General features: G+C 40.1%; 9 protein-coding genes across 9 annotated transcripts; 4 read left to right on the forward strand and 5 right to left on the reverse strand.

The window, feature by feature from the left end:
• Nucleotides 1-15: 15 nt before the first annotated feature.
• On the forward strand, nucleotides 16-1,795 carry BBOV_IV002090 (RuvB-like 2 DNA helicase family protein). Its single transcript, XM_001609324.2, has 3 exons — nucleotides 16-196; nucleotides 233-351; nucleotides 530-1,795. Exons 1-3 carry the CDS (start codon nucleotides 46-48, stop codon nucleotides 1,724-1,726), a joined length of 1,467 nt encoding a protein of 488 aa, XP_001609374.1. The 5' UTR covers nucleotides 16-45; the 3' UTR covers nucleotides 1,727-1,795.
• A 28-nt stretch (nucleotides 1,796-1,823) lies between these two features.
• Nucleotides 1,824-2,796, reverse strand: BBOV_IV002100 (putative integral membrane protein). Its single transcript, XM_001609325.1, has 2 exons — nucleotides 2,638-2,796; nucleotides 1,824-2,401 (listed from the first exon to the last, which is right to left on the reverse strand). The coding sequence occupies exons 1-2, from the start codon at nucleotides 2,783-2,785 to the stop codon at nucleotides 1,863-1,865; spliced, it is 687 nt and encodes a 228-aa protein (XP_001609375.1). The 5' UTR covers nucleotides 2,786-2,796; the 3' UTR covers nucleotides 1,824-1,862.
• Nucleotides 2,797-3,247: 451 nt separating this feature from the next.
• Nucleotides 3,248-5,160, reverse strand: BBOV_IV002110 (putative integral membrane protein). The gene has a single exon (XM_001609326.2). It carries the CDS (start codon nucleotides 4,861-4,863, stop codon nucleotides 3,415-3,417), a length of 1,449 nt encoding a protein of 482 aa, XP_001609376.1. The 5' UTR covers nucleotides 4,864-5,160; the 3' UTR covers nucleotides 3,248-3,414.
• Nucleotides 5,161-5,416: 256 nt separating this feature from the next.
• On the reverse strand, nucleotides 5,417-7,958 carry BBOV_IV002120 (uncharacterized protein). The gene has a single exon (XM_001609327.2). It carries the CDS (start codon nucleotides 7,852-7,854, stop codon nucleotides 5,803-5,805), a length of 2,052 nt encoding a protein of 683 aa, XP_001609377.1. The 5' UTR covers nucleotides 7,855-7,958; the 3' UTR covers nucleotides 5,417-5,802.
• A 456-nt stretch (nucleotides 7,959-8,414) lies between these two features.
• Nucleotides 8,415-12,104, reverse strand: BBOV_IV002130 (uncharacterized protein). Its single transcript, XM_001609328.2, has one exon. It carries the CDS (start codon nucleotides 11,027-11,029, stop codon nucleotides 8,543-8,545), a length of 2,487 nt encoding a protein of 828 aa, XP_001609378.1. The 5' UTR covers nucleotides 11,030-12,104; the 3' UTR covers nucleotides 8,415-8,542.
• Nucleotides 12,105-13,089: 985 nt separating this feature from the next.
• On the forward strand, nucleotides 13,090-13,810 carry BBOV_IV002135 (uncharacterized protein). The gene is made up of 4 exons (XM_051767929.1): nucleotides 13,090-13,320; nucleotides 13,425-13,520; nucleotides 13,613-13,643; nucleotides 13,679-13,810. Exons 1-4 carry the CDS (start codon nucleotides 13,198-13,200, stop codon nucleotides 13,807-13,809), a joined length of 381 nt encoding a protein of 126 aa, XP_051623595.1. The 5' UTR covers nucleotides 13,090-13,197; the 3' UTR covers nucleotide 13,810.
• Nucleotides 13,811-13,947: 137 nt separating this feature from the next.
• On the forward strand, nucleotides 13,948-15,830 carry BBOV_IV002140 (splicing factor 3B subunit 2 family protein). Its single transcript, XM_001609329.2, has 3 exons — nucleotides 13,948-14,145; nucleotides 14,184-14,855; nucleotides 14,893-15,830. Exons 1-3 carry the CDS (start codon nucleotides 14,047-14,049, stop codon nucleotides 15,778-15,780), a joined length of 1,659 nt encoding a protein of 552 aa, XP_001609379.1. The 5' UTR covers nucleotides 13,948-14,046; the 3' UTR covers nucleotides 15,781-15,830.
• A 462-nt stretch (nucleotides 15,831-16,292) lies between these two features.
• BBOV_IV002150 (Tetratricopeptide repeat protein 1 (TPR) family protein) lies at nucleotides 16,293-17,306 on the reverse strand. The gene is made up of 3 exons (XM_001609330.2): nucleotides 16,891-17,306; nucleotides 16,559-16,697; nucleotides 16,293-16,472 (listed from the first exon to the last, which is right to left on the reverse strand). The coding sequence occupies exons 1-3, from the start codon at nucleotides 17,284-17,286 to the stop codon at nucleotides 16,318-16,320; spliced, it is 690 nt and encodes a 229-aa protein (XP_001609380.1). The 5' UTR covers nucleotides 17,287-17,306; the 3' UTR covers nucleotides 16,293-16,317.
• A 100-nt stretch (nucleotides 17,307-17,406) lies between these two features.
• Nucleotides 17,407-17,779, forward strand: BBOV_IV002160 (DEAD/DEAH box helicase family protein). Its single transcript, XM_001609331.2, has one exon. It carries the CDS (start codon nucleotides 17,432-17,434, stop codon nucleotides 17,747-17,749), a length of 318 nt encoding a protein of 105 aa, XP_001609381.1. The 5' UTR covers nucleotides 17,407-17,431; the 3' UTR covers nucleotides 17,750-17,779.
• The last annotated feature ends 360 nt before the right edge of the window (nucleotides 17,780-18,139 follow it).

Here is an 18,139-nt window from a genome sequence, read left to right on the forward strand (position 1 = left end):
TGGAATCAGTTGATTTAGCATGATCAGCGTGTTATAATTTATAAAATGACGCAAACTATAGAATTATCGGACGTAGTCAAAATAGAACGGGTGGGAATCCACTCGCACATCCGCGGACTAGGTGTAGATGATAACCTCAACGTAGAATACCAAGCCGATGGACTTGTAGGACAGGTACAAGCACGACGGGCAGCAGGTAACTGTTTTCCATGCCATATTCAACCATATACAGCCCTCGTCGTGAAAATGATGAAAACCGGCTGCATCACAGGAAGAGGGATTCTACTAGCAGGACAACCAGGAAGCGGTAAAACCGCACTGGCGATCGCAATATCCAAGGCACTGGGTCCGGTGAGTATACATGGAGATGTTGATCGTGGATATGCATCTGTCTGTATACGTATACCATGTCCACTTGTATAACAACAACGGGTATATAAGTCTATAGAGTGCTTATATAACCTTGATTAGTGAGTATATATTTGTATTAATATATGGCCGTGATTTCACAAATTATATATCAATACAGGATACACCATTCACACATCTGAACGCATCTGAAGTGTATTCCATGGAATTAAGTAAAACCGAGTGCCTGCTCCAAGCATTCAGGCGCTCAGTGGGTATCAGAGTTGAAGAAGAAGCAGAAATAATTGAAGGAGAAGTAACAGAAATCGAAATTGATAAATTTGCCAATCGACAAATAGACCCGGCTTCGTTCAATTCAGCACCTACAAGAGTTGGCAAAATGACAATTAAAACAACTGATATGGAAACACTATATGATGTGGGACATAAACTGATCGAAGCTCTAAGGAAAGAAAGTGTAACCGCTGGTGATGTTATACGGATAGATAAATCCACCGGAAGTGTACGTAAACTGGGACGGGTATACTCAAGAGCACGCGATTATGACGCCGTGGGACCACACATCAAGTATGTACAATGCCCATCTGGTGAATTGCAAAAACGCCAAAAAGTGGTACATACAGTCACACTGCATGATGTAGATGTGGTTAACAGCCGCTCAGAAGGGTTCCTTGCACTCTTCGCGGGAGATACCGGAGAAATTGATAATAACATCAGAAAACAAATCGATGAAAAAGTCAGAGAATGGCAAGCTGATAACCGTGCTGAATTGCTACCAGGAGTGCTGTTCATCGATGAAGCCCACATGCTAGATGTGGAGTGCTTCTCATTTTTATGCAGACACCTGGAAACTGAAATGTGCCCATTCCTCATCCTTGCAACTAACAGAGGAATTACCAACGTAAGAGGAACCTTCTACAAATCACCGCATGGAATACCACTGGACCTATTGGACAGATTGCTTATCATACCAACGTACCCATTCCAACCAGAAGATACAGAAAAGATTATACAGGAACGCTGTAACGAAGAAGATGTGGAACTTGATGAGGAGTCTTTGCATCTACTGTGCAAAGTGGCTTCAGAAACTTCACTGCGATATGCATTGCAACTGATCAATGCAGCAGATCTCATAAGAAGACGTAGAGGGACGAAAGTGGTTACATCACTAGATATTCGCAGAGCATTTGGATTGTTCCTGGATACAAGAAGAAGTACGAAGTACCTAGTGGAGTTCCAACATGATTTCATGTTCTCGGAACTTGAACCAGAAGATGAACAACCTTCAGATAACATGCAACTGGAAGATACAAAAGAATCAAGCAGCACAATGGACATTGATAAAGATAAACAATGAAATCGTGTCGCTGTAATTACCGCTGCAAAACAGTGCAGTGCAAAAAAAAACAACACAATCGGAACAACACAACAGTAATAACGCTTACAAAGATTATATATACTTTAAACAAATTTATAACACGTGACATTTTACATCACAATTTGATACCGTCAAATGATTGGAGGTTCCTAAACTCAGGAGGAATGTAGTCCTCAGGGTTTATATCAGGGTTCCTCCACTTATTAGTGCGACGAGCCTCGCAGTACTGTTGATATGCATGGTGATCTATTTTATGACCAACTTGATGCCATACATAGTGCTTAAAGTAATCATCAAGTGGTATCGCAGGCTCCATAGGCTCCAAACGATTACGCCATAAACCCTCAGCCCACACAAATATAAAAGGAGCAAGGAAACCAAGGTATATACCAAGAATGCAAGTAAGCCTATGCTTACCAGATCTCCAAATCTCAGATAAACTAAATCGATTCAAGTAATCCTTGGCATCAAAAAATTTAACCAATTCGTCCTCAGTGAAAGCATTGACTTGTGGTAAACGGTAACAAAAACGATCATAACCACCAGTCATGGGATATCTACGCTTGTTAATTGATTCCCACTCATTCTCTACAGTCTTGGAAGAATCTAAACCGTTGTACAAAGGCTGGCCTTCAATTTTAGGCAACTCGTAACCTGCATCAAAACATTAAATAAAAATCAAAGAATGTAGCCATTCTATATATTGTGTATAAGTAATATGTGATATCCGATATAATAAATTGCAACGGATATAAACACGGTAGAACACTATATAACACAGTGTTCACTGGCCAGGAGTAGATATCCATGCCCAAATATAGGATCAAACAATTAGATCATTATATAAGCACACAGCTTTTAACAGCAATAACAAAATATATTACACATACCCTTTTGCATAGCGCGCTTCTGGCGAACACGGTCATTGTGAAAAGCCTCTTCAACAGATGGATGATACACAACACCAGCCCCGGGCTTGAAGCCAACAAGTGGACTAATGCGGCAAATCCGCAAAGTTTTGGTGACACTCAATGCCATTGTTATGTGCCACCGAAACATTAGCAGTGGCAGACCAAATCTTAGACGCGCCGTTCCCCATCCCACGCACCTAAAACTTCGCGTCGAAGATGATACCAGAGCTTATAAAGGATAGATTCAATTGATATACATGGATACTTATAAGCTTGCGTTTATTTGGGTTATCACACGAAGGATATGTATCATCCGTGACACATTGATTTGCCAAATGTATACCAAGTAGCATGAAACATAAATGACGCATAATCCTTTACATTAGCAACTGTTCCACTATCTGCTATTGTATAGCATTTATATGCCTTAATGCTGCTCTACATGTTGGTTTAAGCGAATTTATTTGTAAAGACAACAATATATGTGATTGTAATAAACATTGTCCACTTATCACAAGTATGGTCCTCCATACGAAACCAAAAACAACACAAAGTAATGCAACACATAATTAAATAGTCTAGATATTAAAATACAGTACATGACGATTTTGAACAAATTACGCCCTAGTGGATGAAACAATGAGCATCATGGCCACCGAAACTTTTTGAGGCATCACAGAGGCCATCTGCAATAGGCGGATGTATTCATAGTTTTTTAGATAAAATAGGACAAAAACACCTAAATGGTTAGGCTACTTAAGGGTGCACGGTACTGGACAAAACAGTTTTTGCCGTTTCACTGAGCATGGCGCCAGCAGTAGCAGCGGCGTTAGCAGCAGCACCAGCACCGGCCTCAGCAGCAGTACTAGCTGCGTTAGCAGCAGCGCCAGCACCTTCAGCAACCTTCTCAGCAAGCTGCTCAGCAGCTTTAACAACTGGCTCTGGGATCTTGGGGATGGCGGGAACCAAGAAAGTGGAACCAAGACTACCCAAAACACAGAAACCAGTTACAATGATCCGGAAGACAGTGGTAGCAGAAACAGTGACCTCCTTTCCAAGGTCCTCGGGAATCTCCTCCCTAATGCACCTGTCAGCGAAAGAGTTGCAGTAACCACCGACAGCACCAAGAGTAATGATACCAATGGTGATAGAAACAATGTTGTTGAAGAAAACAATCTGGTGATAGAGAATAGCACAGAGAAGGAAAATGGCAGTACCAATGTTAGCAACAGTCAAAACCATAACCTTGGTCAAAGTGTTGCAAAGCAAGTACTTCTTCTCAATGAAGACAGCAATACCACGACCAACAGTCTCACTGATCTGGAACACACCAATGAGCATAATCTTGCGGTTCAATGGCAAGTCCATGCAGCTAGGAACGACACCAGGGTAGAAGGTGAGCAAGTTCATGTAACTCAAGAACTGAACAACAACAATCTTCCATGCGTATTTAAGACCCTTCATAGCATCCCTGAAAGTGCACTTCACAGTGCTGAGACCCTCAGCCTCAACACGCTTGTAGTGTTCCTTAATGGAAGCCCTGGTGAAGTAAATAGCCAAGTTAATAGCAGATACAATGGACATGCAAATAACGAATGAAATAATGCAGTACATGGACTTGCGAACATCATCAGCACTGTTAGAAGTGAAGACAGTGTTCTGAAGGATAACAGAAAGAGTGAATGGTACAATACCACCAATAGCGAAACCGAAACTGAAAGCACCAAGGTGGTTAACAGGACCGAAAGCAATGAAGGTGAATGAAGTAATAATGTTTGATCCGAAGATGGCACCAAGAGCAGCAGTACCACCAAGATACAAACCCTTACCAAGGGTACCGGTGAACTTGCTTACAACGAAAATCTGGAATGCATTGCCTATAGCCTGAATGAGGCAAAGGAATACAGTGAACCATGGCTTCAATGGGTTCATCCAGAAAATAATGATGTTAACCAACAAAGCAGCACCTTCCAAAGTGAAAACAACGAGAGAAGCAAAGTTCTCAACACCCAAAACAGCAGGAGCCATACCGGACATCATGAACATAACGTGAAGGTTAAGCATGACACAGAAACCCTGACTGATGGCAGTGAACATCATGTATGCAGGGTTAGGCTGGTTCTTCCTGTTGTCCTCAAGGTCTCTGGCGAGGCCGTTGGTGGTCTCGTTAGAGGCGACACTCATATTCTTGAAGTTCTGCGACATCTTGACAACCAATCCGTGTGTATTATCGACCGATCAAAATGCTTAAAATGAAAATTAATGGCAAAAAAACTACAATGTACAATCGAATAAAATATATACAGTCGTATGAATATAACCCGTGCACTAAATGCAAGTCAATTATATCATGACAACGTCACAAGCAATATCCAAACGCGGCACACAGGATTCTGTCACAAAAGCGTTTATGACAAGTGCACAACGTAAGATGTGGTAGCTTTATATTAATTAAGAACCCTTAAGATAAAGGATCCTACTTGCCACCCTTTAAAACTTTGCAAGTAACGCCAGGTAGGTTTGATGTCGTGTAGCGTGAATGCAGGAGGGCACCACGACCCAAGGTAAAAATGTAAAGGCAAACACAGCGCATAAAGACAACTGGAATATATATTTTGTGCATGTTAATGTTTATATTATACTCATATACGTATAACTGGCTGTATCAAAACTACAGGGCTTCGCATATGGAACTTGGAGAGGTGTATCGCTAAACTGATATACACGAATAGATATAGCTACGGTCTGTGCAGATAATGTGCATTTAAAAGGTTAAATTAACAGTAGAATACTGATATATGTCGGTCGTGATGCACTCCTCATCACAGTTTTCTCCAAACCGTGAACATTTCCGTGGCACAACACGGGTATACCATTAATCCACATGAAAGTATATGGTATAACATGTGTAATATTTTATACAATGCCTATAAATGGCGTTTACCAGAGTAAAGTCCAGATCTGGAGTCGTCCAGACCGTCCCTCGAATGAAAATATTGCTTGTTGTTGTCACACGTACGCTCGAATAACTCAACTTGCTTTACACATTTACTAATATCATCACCATTTTGTATCAGGCAGTCGCGAAGCGGCTTCATCTGACAGTAATCGTCACGCTTTCGTACAACCTGCTTCTTAGGCATCTTACACGAAGTTGCGAAATGATTCGTACGCAGAACGGTAAGACTCAATGCAGTCGTCACCTAGCTCCTTAGCTATATCGTTGCATGTATTAGACAAAGAATCCACAACATGGGCAGGAACGAAATCACGATAACATAATATTAAAATTGCCTTATCTCGAGTATCAAGGTCCAAACTGTTAGATGAGAAATGCCTCAGTGCAGCTATTTTAAGCCTTTGTGAAAATTTACGAGCGCCTAATAGTGTATAATGGGAACTTAATACAGCAATGCCCATCAACGTCAACACTACCTGGTCTTTATCCCCAGACACTAGTACACATTTTTGTGCAATTACATCCAATATTAAAGTCGCTTCCGCATCAAGTTGTGGCCATAGGGACTCGATATTGAACACGATGTTGTTGAAACCAGTAGTGTGCAACCATGTCAATACACATCCTTCCTCACCGTAGGTATCGAAAACGCATCCACGTGATTCAGGAGGTCCTTCTGATTCCATAGACTCACATATACGTTGCAAAACTTCATTCATATTGGCGTTTACTGATAATACGATCTCGTCAGGAGCCATTGTAACCAATCTAGAAAGAGCCTTTATTTGAGATGTACAAATTTCCCGTGAGCTCATATGACGCTCTATAACGCCAATAACACCCTTAGAGACCTCATTTATGACGGCAATGAAACTTAGGTGGATATGGTCCGATATAGCCTTAGAAACCTCGGAGAGTGCTCCTTCCATGTTAATGCCAACGGTATTATAAACTGCTACAAGAAACTCATTTGTACCGAGGTCTTTACATATATGCGATGCGCGGCTCTTAAGACTATTGCTGAAGTTGATCATCTCTTCAAGATCAACACGCTCAAAACTACGACGCAATAATTCCATAGATTCCAACCAGTATACATCCTCAACATAGGCTCCAGGGTAATCAGAAGGCGATGATTCAACCTCAGAGGTTGAATCTGTTACAGCCAAACCGATCATATCCCAAAGCCTAGATAATGCACTAGTGTTGAGCCCAAAGCAAAAAATGCGATACATAGTGGAAGTGACAAGCTGTGCCAACAGGTCTTCAGTGCTGGTTAGACTGCCTAAAACGATACGACTGTTCTCTAATTTAACAGCCTTTACACGCTTACACCAAAGACGGCGGTAGTCACAACGATAACGCTCACTGTTCATTAATAAGCATAAAGATGCCTCTACTAGTAATAACAACTTACTACTTCCGAATGCAGAATCGCAGTTGCGCATTAACTTGGAGATGTTATATCTAATAACAGCTGGAATCTCCTTTAAAACGTCATGGAAGTGTTCAGGATAAATGCGATTAACACTACGCTCACGACCAGATAACACTGACGCAAGATAATCAACGGATACGTGTGAATTCTCAAATGGTTCATCATGTGAATCAGGCTCCGACGGACGCAATTTATCCGATACGTCCAATCTCTCAACTAAATGGGACACCAATGTAATTAACTGCGGGTAATCCTTTGTAAGCAACTGGTATGATTTAAGCAACCGCCCCCTCTTTAGTAATCCAAAGTTAGTCATTGAAATTCGTTGTAACACGTGAACGCTTCGTAGAAGCATAGCAATCTGGTCGGTACCCTTGCTGTCTGATACATAATCTACAGTTCCGTCATTACAACCAATCTCGGTGCACCGATTTATCAAATCATGCAACTCTTTATCATACGTATCACCGCTACCTAACAAATCGAGAGTTGCTGTAATGCCAATCTTGCGACATTGTTCCGCCAACTCATTCAAACCAGATTGAGCTTGCCTAACAAGCTTGCACATTCCTAACATTGTACTAGAATATAAAGTTATGGACTCTAATTCCTTAGTCATTACAGATTTTATTTCGTTATCCAAGTGGTAGCTGGCCAAATGCATGTTCTGTAGAGTCTTCATTACCGTCATCTCATCAGTTTCAATAAAGAGTCGCTCTATGTCAACATTCTGAAGTGCACATTCCTGAGAATCCAACGATTGAGGTGGCGGACACGACGAAACCACAATGGGCTCCATCGTTCAAAACTAACGCAAAAGAAGTACCAAAGACAAATGTGTCTAAAAACCCCTAAAATAGGGACGGACTAATAAAACGCCATAGGTACTCAACATAGATATATAAAATCTGAAAATGTGTGTTCTATACTACACATCAGTTATATATAAATCGGGCACTTATAACCAGAATGGCGCTTAATAGCCCTCATGACGTTGCTATGTAAGGTTATAGAGTTCATTGATATGCCATAACTAAGACCATGAACACGACGCGCATATAAAACCGTCGGAGTCGGTAATGTTTTTTCAAAAACAAAATGATAGATTGTAATACATTCGCGACAGCCGACTTAAAATGACATCAAAAAACCAAGACGTATATTTTTCCTATAATAAAGTACTATACATTATAATAAAAAAATAATGTGATGCCAAAAGTATTAACACTCAGGCAATGAAACAACACCTCATGTATAAGCTGTTGGTAGAACCTCAGCTGTATACATAAGTAGTGGAAGACGAATCCCCGCCTTCCACATTAAGAGTACAATAACTGTAGACATCTCATTTAATCCATATTATAGGCATCAAGAGAAAACACCAGATCGTGTGTCACTATCATATTAACAATGTCACCACGAAATTTTGGACTGCGTTTAAGAAAAATGTGGACGCGAATTAAACAATGAAATCGACTGCCATATTGTCATCGAACTCGCGACCTGGTAGAACCTCGAGAGCTACGTTTTGACTGACGTTGAACATTCATTGACTCACGAAGATCACGCAAATACTTAAGGGAATCTAGAGTAACACGCCTATTGATTAACTGTAAATGGTAAATCCACAGGTATGAACAACCACGACGCTTGCATGTTTTTAGACAGTTGTAAGCAGCAACATCCCAAAGACCGAGAACATAAGCAGCCTTATAAAGCTCCACAATGGTCATGTCTCCAAAAGTGCTTTTCGTCGCGATCTTCATTCCATTCGCAGCTAGTACAGGATCGCACAACTCAGCATTCTTCATTCGGACCATGTGTAGAACCTTTCGCAAATTGGTACGCCCGCTGGTGCCAATTGGTATGTTGAAACCAGGATACCAACGAATAAGATCGCCTGGTTTTATTTGAGTCTCAGCATACATAGCAACACGTAACGCTTCCTCGTAAGCTGCGGCCTTGCCACAGCCACCAGCGGGACACGATCGAACCTGTTTTTCTAGGGTACCATCTTCCTTGCTAGACCACCAAGTAACAACATGTGCCTGCTGAGACTCATCCCATGTAATAGTGGGTAAAAAGTTTAATTTCTCACTGGCACATTTCAACAGTATCTCGTTCAATTCAGTGCTGGTGGCAACGGGATCCGTTACAACCCTATGCTTCTGCAAACTTGCGCCGCCAAACTCACCAGAGTTTTTGGTACGTAAGTAAACATATGTGTCATGAGTAACAGCCTCACTGCGATTAAGATCATATTGATTGGCCAAATCTTCGATATATCGATTCCCTTCTAACGATTGACGCAATATAGATGGGTCTATTTGAGATTGGCTGTTCTCATCATCCCTAAATGTTTCCAAAACGCCCTTGAAGTTGTTTAACCCATCAACAGTACCACCGAAGTAGTCCTCCGTTGTAGAGTTAGTCATTTGGAGACCCTTAGAGTGGTGGTTTGACTTTTCAACCAATTTTGACGAAAAATCAACCACATGAGTGTCACCTGCGGGGGGGTCGATATATTCACGTTTGACCAAACGATCCATTGCGTCTAAATGCCCCGAATGTCTTGATTGCATGACCTTACCCTCAGCAGATGGATCCACGCCACCGTGGTGATAGTAGCCAGCCACTGAACGATCATAGTGAGACCCAATTCCAGCATCTGATGTAATGTTACTAGGGAGGTACATAACGTTAGATTCAACGGGCTCCGTGCTCATAGTGTCCATATCAAAAGTGGGATAAGAAGCGTTGTGTGACATAGAGAAATTTGTGTCGCGATTGCCCAATGCATTCCTTCTACCGCCTGATAAACGATGGCGTGTCGTAGGGGTACTTGTCTTAGTGGTATCACCACTGGTATATGCAGAATCGCTCTGGACGTATTGGCGGAAGTTAGGAGACTTTGTTGAACCACTAGAATCATAGGGGCCAATCATTGATCTTTTAGTACCAATCGTTGGGCCTGACAAATCCGATGTAGAATTCAAACGTCGCACTACACGATGGTTGGATATGGCATACGAACCCTTGTCTCCTTTGCGATCAGAGCTTTCTTTGTTCTTGGACGATTTTTCTAAATCTCGAAGTAAAGCCGCATAGGAAGAAATATCTGCCGTACTCACTTTGTTGCGATTCGGTGTAATGTCAACATTTACAGGACCCAAAAACTGCTGTGTTAGAGCCGATAAATATTTAGTATTCATCATAGCCATTGGTTCAGGCTTGATATTGGAATCACCCATGTGAGATATTTGCTGCATCGTGTGAGAATCCACATGTAAGTTTTCCGCAGGGGCACCTTCAGTAACTGGGAAGTGTATAGAAGGCATCTCATAAGATCCACAAACGGTGTTGGTTGTAGTATCCATGGAAACCAGGTGATCTAGAGTGTCATAACCATCGGATACCGAAGGGACGTAACTTGTATAACTGTTCACATCCTTCATATTGTTGAATTCTCCAACTCCGTAGAGCCCAGTTTCATTACCACCCCCAGTCGTTAGGTTGAATACAGTAGTAGAAGCTGAACTGTCTTGGTGTTGAAACATACCCGACATATTATAATTAACATGGGATAGGAAAGAATCAGATGATGCGAACTTGTCATGTGAACTCAAGGAGTAACCTCCCATGTATTCCCCGTAACTAGTGTCAATGCTAAATTGGGTGCTACCAATGGACGGGCAGGTGTCCTGGTAGGATGTTGGAGTAGATACATCATTCCATTTGCTGCCTTTCCAATCAGCTAAGTAACTTGGCTCCATGCCAACGATTTCTTGTTTATAAGGATCATTCAAAGATCCATATATATCCGAAGAACGAAAGTTGACGGCAGATTCCCCCAATACAAGTGGTTCCAATGGGTAAGTCTCCCCAACCAAGTCTCTAGTGACATTAAACTCGCCATCATTAGGTGTATAGTCTAGGAATTCGCCATCATGCTTTGGATTTACCTGCGGCAACATTTCAATGTGCCCATAGACGTCTCAATGACCTTGGTAGGTACAAGAGAACGTAAAGCACAACAATAAGATAAATCTTTAAAGCATTAATATTCTCTGATTTAACGTGATGTGAGGAAAATAAAACTCAGACGTTATTATCCATACAACAATGCTGATCTTTGGTTCGTTTGTTCGGAAATAACCGCGTGAAGATAGTTCAATATCTTACCTAAAGTAGATGTAACTAAGTATATCATACGAATACACGCCTTATAAATATTTGTGAAACGTATGTAAGAAACCTGCGGGTGGCCGGAACAGTATGTCGTTTATCCGAATGGAAACACCTTCCCGTATCCTAAGACCAGAAATCAATGAGAAATGTCCAACGATTGTAAATCGGCGAATATAATGTTGTAACTTAAAATAGTTTAGTGTAATAGGCATTATGTTTCCTTGAGTATACGATAGAAATAAGAAAAGGAAACACCCTTTCCAACGGCAAAATTGACAAACGGCATGCACAGTCAGCAGAGGACAATGAATCACATATCAGACTTCAGTGGCCCACATTTAGAGGCCTAATTGGCCAGTACTTGTTTCTCCTGCCAATCTAAATCCACTTGTCAATTTCACTTTATTATAGAACTTGAAAGTGGCAATCAGCAAAAAGTTAGCTCCATCTTAAAGCAATTTATACATGCAAAACATAGATAGACAAGGTGATATTCCACTCAAATAAGGCTCTCACTTCCAATACAACATTGTGAAGGTCAGAAACTTAAGTTAAAGACTATTTTGTTGACCATAACTTCCTACCTTCTTTACCACTAGCAAAGAAGAAATTAAGATTAACAACGCACTCTAGATGCTCATGAAATATTTATGAGTGTATATTTGTTAGTAGAAAAGCGATTCAAGACATATAGTGGCAGTAGAAGCTATATATGTCCGATAAAGCGCTACTCATCTGTTAAGACAACCAACAAAGCTGCCTTTTAACAGATGAAGTAGAAATTTTTATTAATGAAGTATATACAGTGTATTACCACCTTGATACACTTCCTCAGTCCGCCCCTTCCCTTCAGGTGACCCTAATAAGCGATATCAGCTCTCTTCCGTATCTCATGCAAATCACTACCCCAACCCAACTAGTGTGTGAATAATGGTGATTATCCCATGCATAAACGAATTTAAACTGCAGTATTATATATATAATAGTTATATTGCTGCAGTATGGATTTGTCTGCAACGATTTTACTAAGGAATCCTGTTTTTTATGGTTAATAGTCTCTATAGCCATTCAGGACACTCGCATGAGCGTTATGCTGCTTAGAAAGTTTGCATTCTATATTATGTATGGTTCAGTTTTTAATTAATTATATATAATGCGTCTATTTCGCTCAAATTGTAAAGAGGGGATGAATGGTAGACCTAATTAGGGGGATCTATGTTACGAGTGTCGCCCTTCTTACCTAAAATAAACCATTGTAGACATAATGTAGTATTTTCTATCATAGATGGATCATTAACTTGGTGTCTCTGTCGTAAAAAGTTTATATTTTCCTTGTAACGTTTTTCATCTTGGGGTATTCATCAGTGTGACGTGGCGTCTACGCAGAAACCCATCCCTGTAATATTCTTCCATCAATATTTAGAATATATTTTGCCATTATTGTACAAATGACTAATGATTGGATATTTAATGATATAAACGTTTATATGTGATTTGTAATGCGACCGTATTAACTCTAGAGCGTAGGCCATTTTCCAAAGAATCATTGGGGATTAATCATCATTTAACGGTGAACTGTTATATTTCAAAGTTTATCTATAAGTGATACACTAACCCAGTGAGAGAAATGCCAAAAGTAATAAAAACATGCCATTTAACGAATGATATACCACAACCATATGTATAATAATTTATTCTTTTTTAAGAAATATGGGACTGAGTCTTTAGTGTTTTATAACAAAAACAATGCATATATAGTGTGTATCGAAAAAAATAGTCAGGTGTGTAACACCACGTCAACGACTACCGGCGTTGACCATAGCATTCCCTATAACTATACAGTTATATTTCATTGGTATATTATATATAATGGGTGAGTAGTATCAATATATTGCGGTATGTAAACATCCATAGGATCCTTGGCTATTATAGGTCCTGTTCTTTATATGGAAAGATGAAATTACTATTCATTTTTTTATTTTCGCAAATTCCCCGTGCTTATACTGATAATTCGTTTAAAAGATATCGCAACAACAAGGCAATACAAAATGGTCGATTCACCCAGGCAACACTAAAGGTAAGATATGCTTACAATTGCAGTTTCTATATAAATATATATTTGGTATTATTGCTAAAGCAACCGTAATATATCCGATTGGTATATAACTATATATTGCACAGAGTGGAAACGACGACGAAAAGGGTGTAATGTCCCTGCTTTTTCACGGACCAATCGCGCCGCGACATATTAACCTGGGTCTGGAAGACTCAAATAAGGTATGTTTGGAGCTGATTGCAACTGTATACGTCGGTTGTGTTTGTTAATGTAAACACAAAACAAATAATTCATGCATATCATCTATGCTCAGGGTGTCGCCGGCGAAATTGAACTTGGAGAAGGTAAGTCATCATTATAGTAATGTTATATTATTTAGACGAAACACATCTAGAGAATACACTAAATAGAATAGAAGAAAATGAGCAAAATCAACTAGACGCTGTGCAAGAATCCTTGTACCTTCAAAATGAACAACTTGAACAAATACACAACTTTCTAACCTCTTAAATTTTGTGAATAAATGGAATTTTATGTAATAAATATTCCTGTCTTTTGATATATGATGCAAAACAGTACACATACAGTCTCTATTCCATGTCATAGTATGTAGTGGCGAAAACTGTTGTTGAGTTCTATATTTGATATATGATTGTCATTATCAAATAAATTATATTGTTTGTGAAATGGTTATGTGGGTCATAACTATGGGTTAATAGCTACTACAATCTCCGTGCTGTGTTGAAGATGGGTCAGGAAACTATCGCTCAAAGGGAGGACTCCACCCTTATTAAGGAATTGCGTAAGCGTAATGAAAACACAGCTAAAAACTACTTGAAAAAGCTGGTGAGCATGTCTTGTTTGTGTCATCATATGATGTGTAGAAAAGAAAGAAGCGTACGTCACAAGAACAACAATCTGATGTAAAAGCGCATGGTACATTATTAAAAGAGAAGTTGCGTGAGCACTTTTTGGAATTCGAAAAACGTCAGCAAGATGCAGCGGATATTGACGTAGAATACGTAACACCAGAGAGTTTGGATCCCGAATTTCAGGAAGTCTTCCAACGTTTTGCTCAGCTAGAACGTATATCTTTAGACTTAGAACCACTGCCGGAAGAACATGTTGAGGATAAGGATGATGGTTTTGATTCATCGGATGAAGAGGAGGAAGATGAATCACGTAGGACAATGAGCAAGAAAAAAAAACTGAAATTGATGAACAGGCCAACACTTGCTCAGCTGAAACAAATGGCAGACAAACCAGAAGTTGTAGAATTTTGGGATACAACAGCAGCTGATCCCAGGTTTCTTGTTTGGCTAAAGGCACAACGCAACTCTGTCCCTGTGCCATCACATTGGAGCGATAAGTTGCGATATATGCAAACTCGAAGAATATACGACAAACCAGTGTATAAGCTACCTTCTTATATAGAGGATACTAAAATAGCTGAAATCAGATCTGCTTTGATACAAAAAGAGGCTAACAAGACGCTTAGGCAGAAGCAAAGGGAAAAGGTTCGGCCTAAATCGCACAGAATGGACATTAACTATCAAGTAAGTGGATTAATAATGCATTGACAGTATTATATAGATACTTCACGACGCATTTTTCAAGTATGCTACGAAACCACCAATGACACGTTATGGTGATGTCTACTACGAAGGTAAGGAAATGGAACTTCGTATGCGTCATTATAAACCTGGGAAGATGAGTGACCGTTTAAAGAAGGCTCTTGGAGTTGGAGAAAATGCTCCTCCGCCATGGTTAATCAATATGCAGCGTTTTGGTCCACCGCCGAGTTACCCAAATCTTAAGATTCCAGGAGTCAATGCTCCACTACCTCAGGGCGCTTCATTTGGTTTTCACGCCGGAGGTTGGGGTCAATTACCAACAGACGATTCGGGGAACCCATTATTTGGATATATTGATTCTAATTACTATGAAGACAATCATATCAACAAAGACCTTTGGGGAGAACTTCCACCAGATGTCGAAGAAGATAATGAAGATGAAGACTCCGATTCATCTGAAGAAGCGCAGGAAGAAGGAAGTGAAGTTGTTGCGCCTGTGGCTGATGTACCTATCCCGGTAGTAGCTACAGGAGTTGACACCCCTCTGGAAGTGCGTTCAAACATAGATCCGCCACGTACATTGCCTAGGAAGGCATATACCGTACTCGAGCCGAAAGCGGGAAAAGGGAGCACAGGCTCGCTTTTTGGATCTCACGTTACATATTCCATGCCGCCAGTGGCAACTCCTATCACGCCTATTACCGGTAAACCTGGGACAGCAACTCCATTGGGTGGTCTAGTAACACCTTCGTTACAAATAGACAGCAATATTACGGCGCACGGTGTAATGCAACAACTTAAGTTCCATGAAACCAAGGCCAAGTTGGTACATGAAGCCGCTGGACAAGTTGTACCCGAAGCTACAGAGACGAGGCGTGTAAAGAAGAAGAAGGAGTTCAAATTCTGAAATCCTCAATGATATGTTCACATAGATTAATGGATATTTAATCCTGAAAACTGTCTAAGCAATCATGGCTCTTATCTGTATTAACTTAATGGTCTGTATTGTGATGGCAGCAGCATCCCAAACGGCTGACCCTAAGATGGCCGCCACCTTTGATACCTTAGTAAACACGTACAGATTTGAGTGTAAACATAATCTATAATTTGCGATGTACCGCTCTTTATTCAAATCAAAAAAGCAAAGGGGTTGGGGAAAGTCCCTAGTCATTTACCGAATAAAGCTATACTATAAGAATCCATTAGGAAAGGTTTGTTTGTAACCCGGGGGTGTAATGATGCTGTAGTTTAACTTGTTCGGGGTTAAATAGATGGTGTCAGGTTGTCCCAAAGTATAATATACAAACAGTGAATAAATCATTTACAGAGGTCGTACAAACCTTGATCATTTTTAAGTACCATACAATACGACTATTTACAAAGTTACATGAGAAATCATAATTTGAACGGCTATAATTATACCCTCCAAAGTATGTAAACAGTCCTAATTTTGAAATTGAATATTGTATGATCCAGTGGCTTCGTCTTTGTTAACTTTAAAATTGTCTAAAGACAGGCCAACTTTTCCCAGCAGAGTATTTCCTAAGTCCTTCAACTTGCCTAGCATCTCTTCTTTTTCAGTGGCAAATTCCTTCTCAGCTAAAACATTATATAAGCAACGAATAGGCTATAGCAACTCTTAAAACATGTTGTTTGATTAAATCATGATTATACGTAGAACATACCTAGAATTTTCAATTTACTTAACCTAGGACTGTTTTGATGTGCTATAGATGCATCAAGCTTAATTGCCTTTTCTAAATCAGCTAATGCTTTTTGCTGCAGTCCTTTCTTTTCATATGCGACGCTGCGTCTGAGATATGCCTAAAACATATGAAAATGCATCAAAGACTAGAAAGATATAACGTGTAGACATCGGTAGATAACAAGGAAAACAAAACACAACTGTTGTCCGCACCATATCATATTATAAATAAATATATGTAAGATACAAAACTATATAAACAGCATTTTATGTGGTTTAAATCACATTTTTCATTTAAAAAATAAAAAATACCTTAACATAAGAAGGATCTAAGACTATTGCCTCCGTTGAATCCTCCAGTGCTGCATCATAGTCCTCAAATGCCAAGTTGCAAGCCGCACGATTGGCGAATAATTGCGATTTAAGACTGATATTGTCAGCATATTCGAGTCGCACAATGGCACTTGTGTACAACTCGCGTGCCCTAAAAATGTCACCCTCCTTGAATGCAACGTTACCCCGCTCCTTCAGAAATGCAGGGGAATTCCTACCAAACAGTTGACAAGAGTCATCCTGTATGACATCCTCCCTATCACCACCTGGATCAGACCCAGCATCCAATGGACCAACCACCCCCTTGTCTTCCTGCTCTAAAGGTGGCAAATCAGCACCAACACTGTCTAATGATACATCGGAAACATCCATCATAACAGACCAAATTTTACCGGGTTACGATTATTACGCGCGACACCAGGGTGTTGTCAACATAGCAAGGATAGGGCAAAAGAACAATCACTGTCCACACATCAACGATATCGCACAATTCACTGATATTTTATTACTTATCTTCCCGATGGCAGCGGTCGAAGACAGGCCAGCTGATGATCACAGCGAAGCGGTTGGACCGGCTGTCGCCAGCGCGTCAATCATTGAATTCGGCCGTAGCAATTTACACCCTACTCTCCTGGAATCTCTGTCTCAAAGATACACTACTTTCACAGATATACAACGGAAGGCAATACCACTTATACTTTCGGGAAAGGATGTTCTTATTAAAGCTCAAACTGGTTCTGGCAAAACTCTAGCTGCACTTGTACCTGTTGCAAACTATCTATACGAATCAATGCGAAACATAGGGGAGACACCATGTTTATTATTTTATCATTTTTAGTAGACTTATCAACGTTCTATTGTTTTTTAGTATCTGTGTAACTTTGCTTTTTAGATTTTTGTCATATTGATATTTTCAGTTAACTATGTATATTCAGCGAGGTGAATTGATACTGTAATTGTAATATTCACCTTGAGTGGTAATGTATTGAGAATGTTATTGAATGAATTATATGGTCATATTTTCTGCATTATCTTTCTTTATTTTCCACATTGGTAGGCAAGGAAACGCACAAACGTCTGATAGATATTATATCTTACATATAACGCAAATCATATAGCAGTACTAACGCATACGATATGCCGCGTTTATAGTGGTTCAGGATGGTTGACATACCCCTCCTTTATCTACAAATTATGCAAATTCTAGCCCCTATCTCATCCATAACGC

This window comes from Babesia bovis, assembly GCF_000165395.2.
Source record: "Babesia bovis T2Bo chromosome 4 map unlocalized Chr4_2, whole genome shotgun sequence".
In the NCBI taxonomy this organism is placed as follows: Eukaryota; Apicomplexa; class Aconoidasida; order Piroplasmida; family Babesiidae; genus Babesia; species Babesia bovis.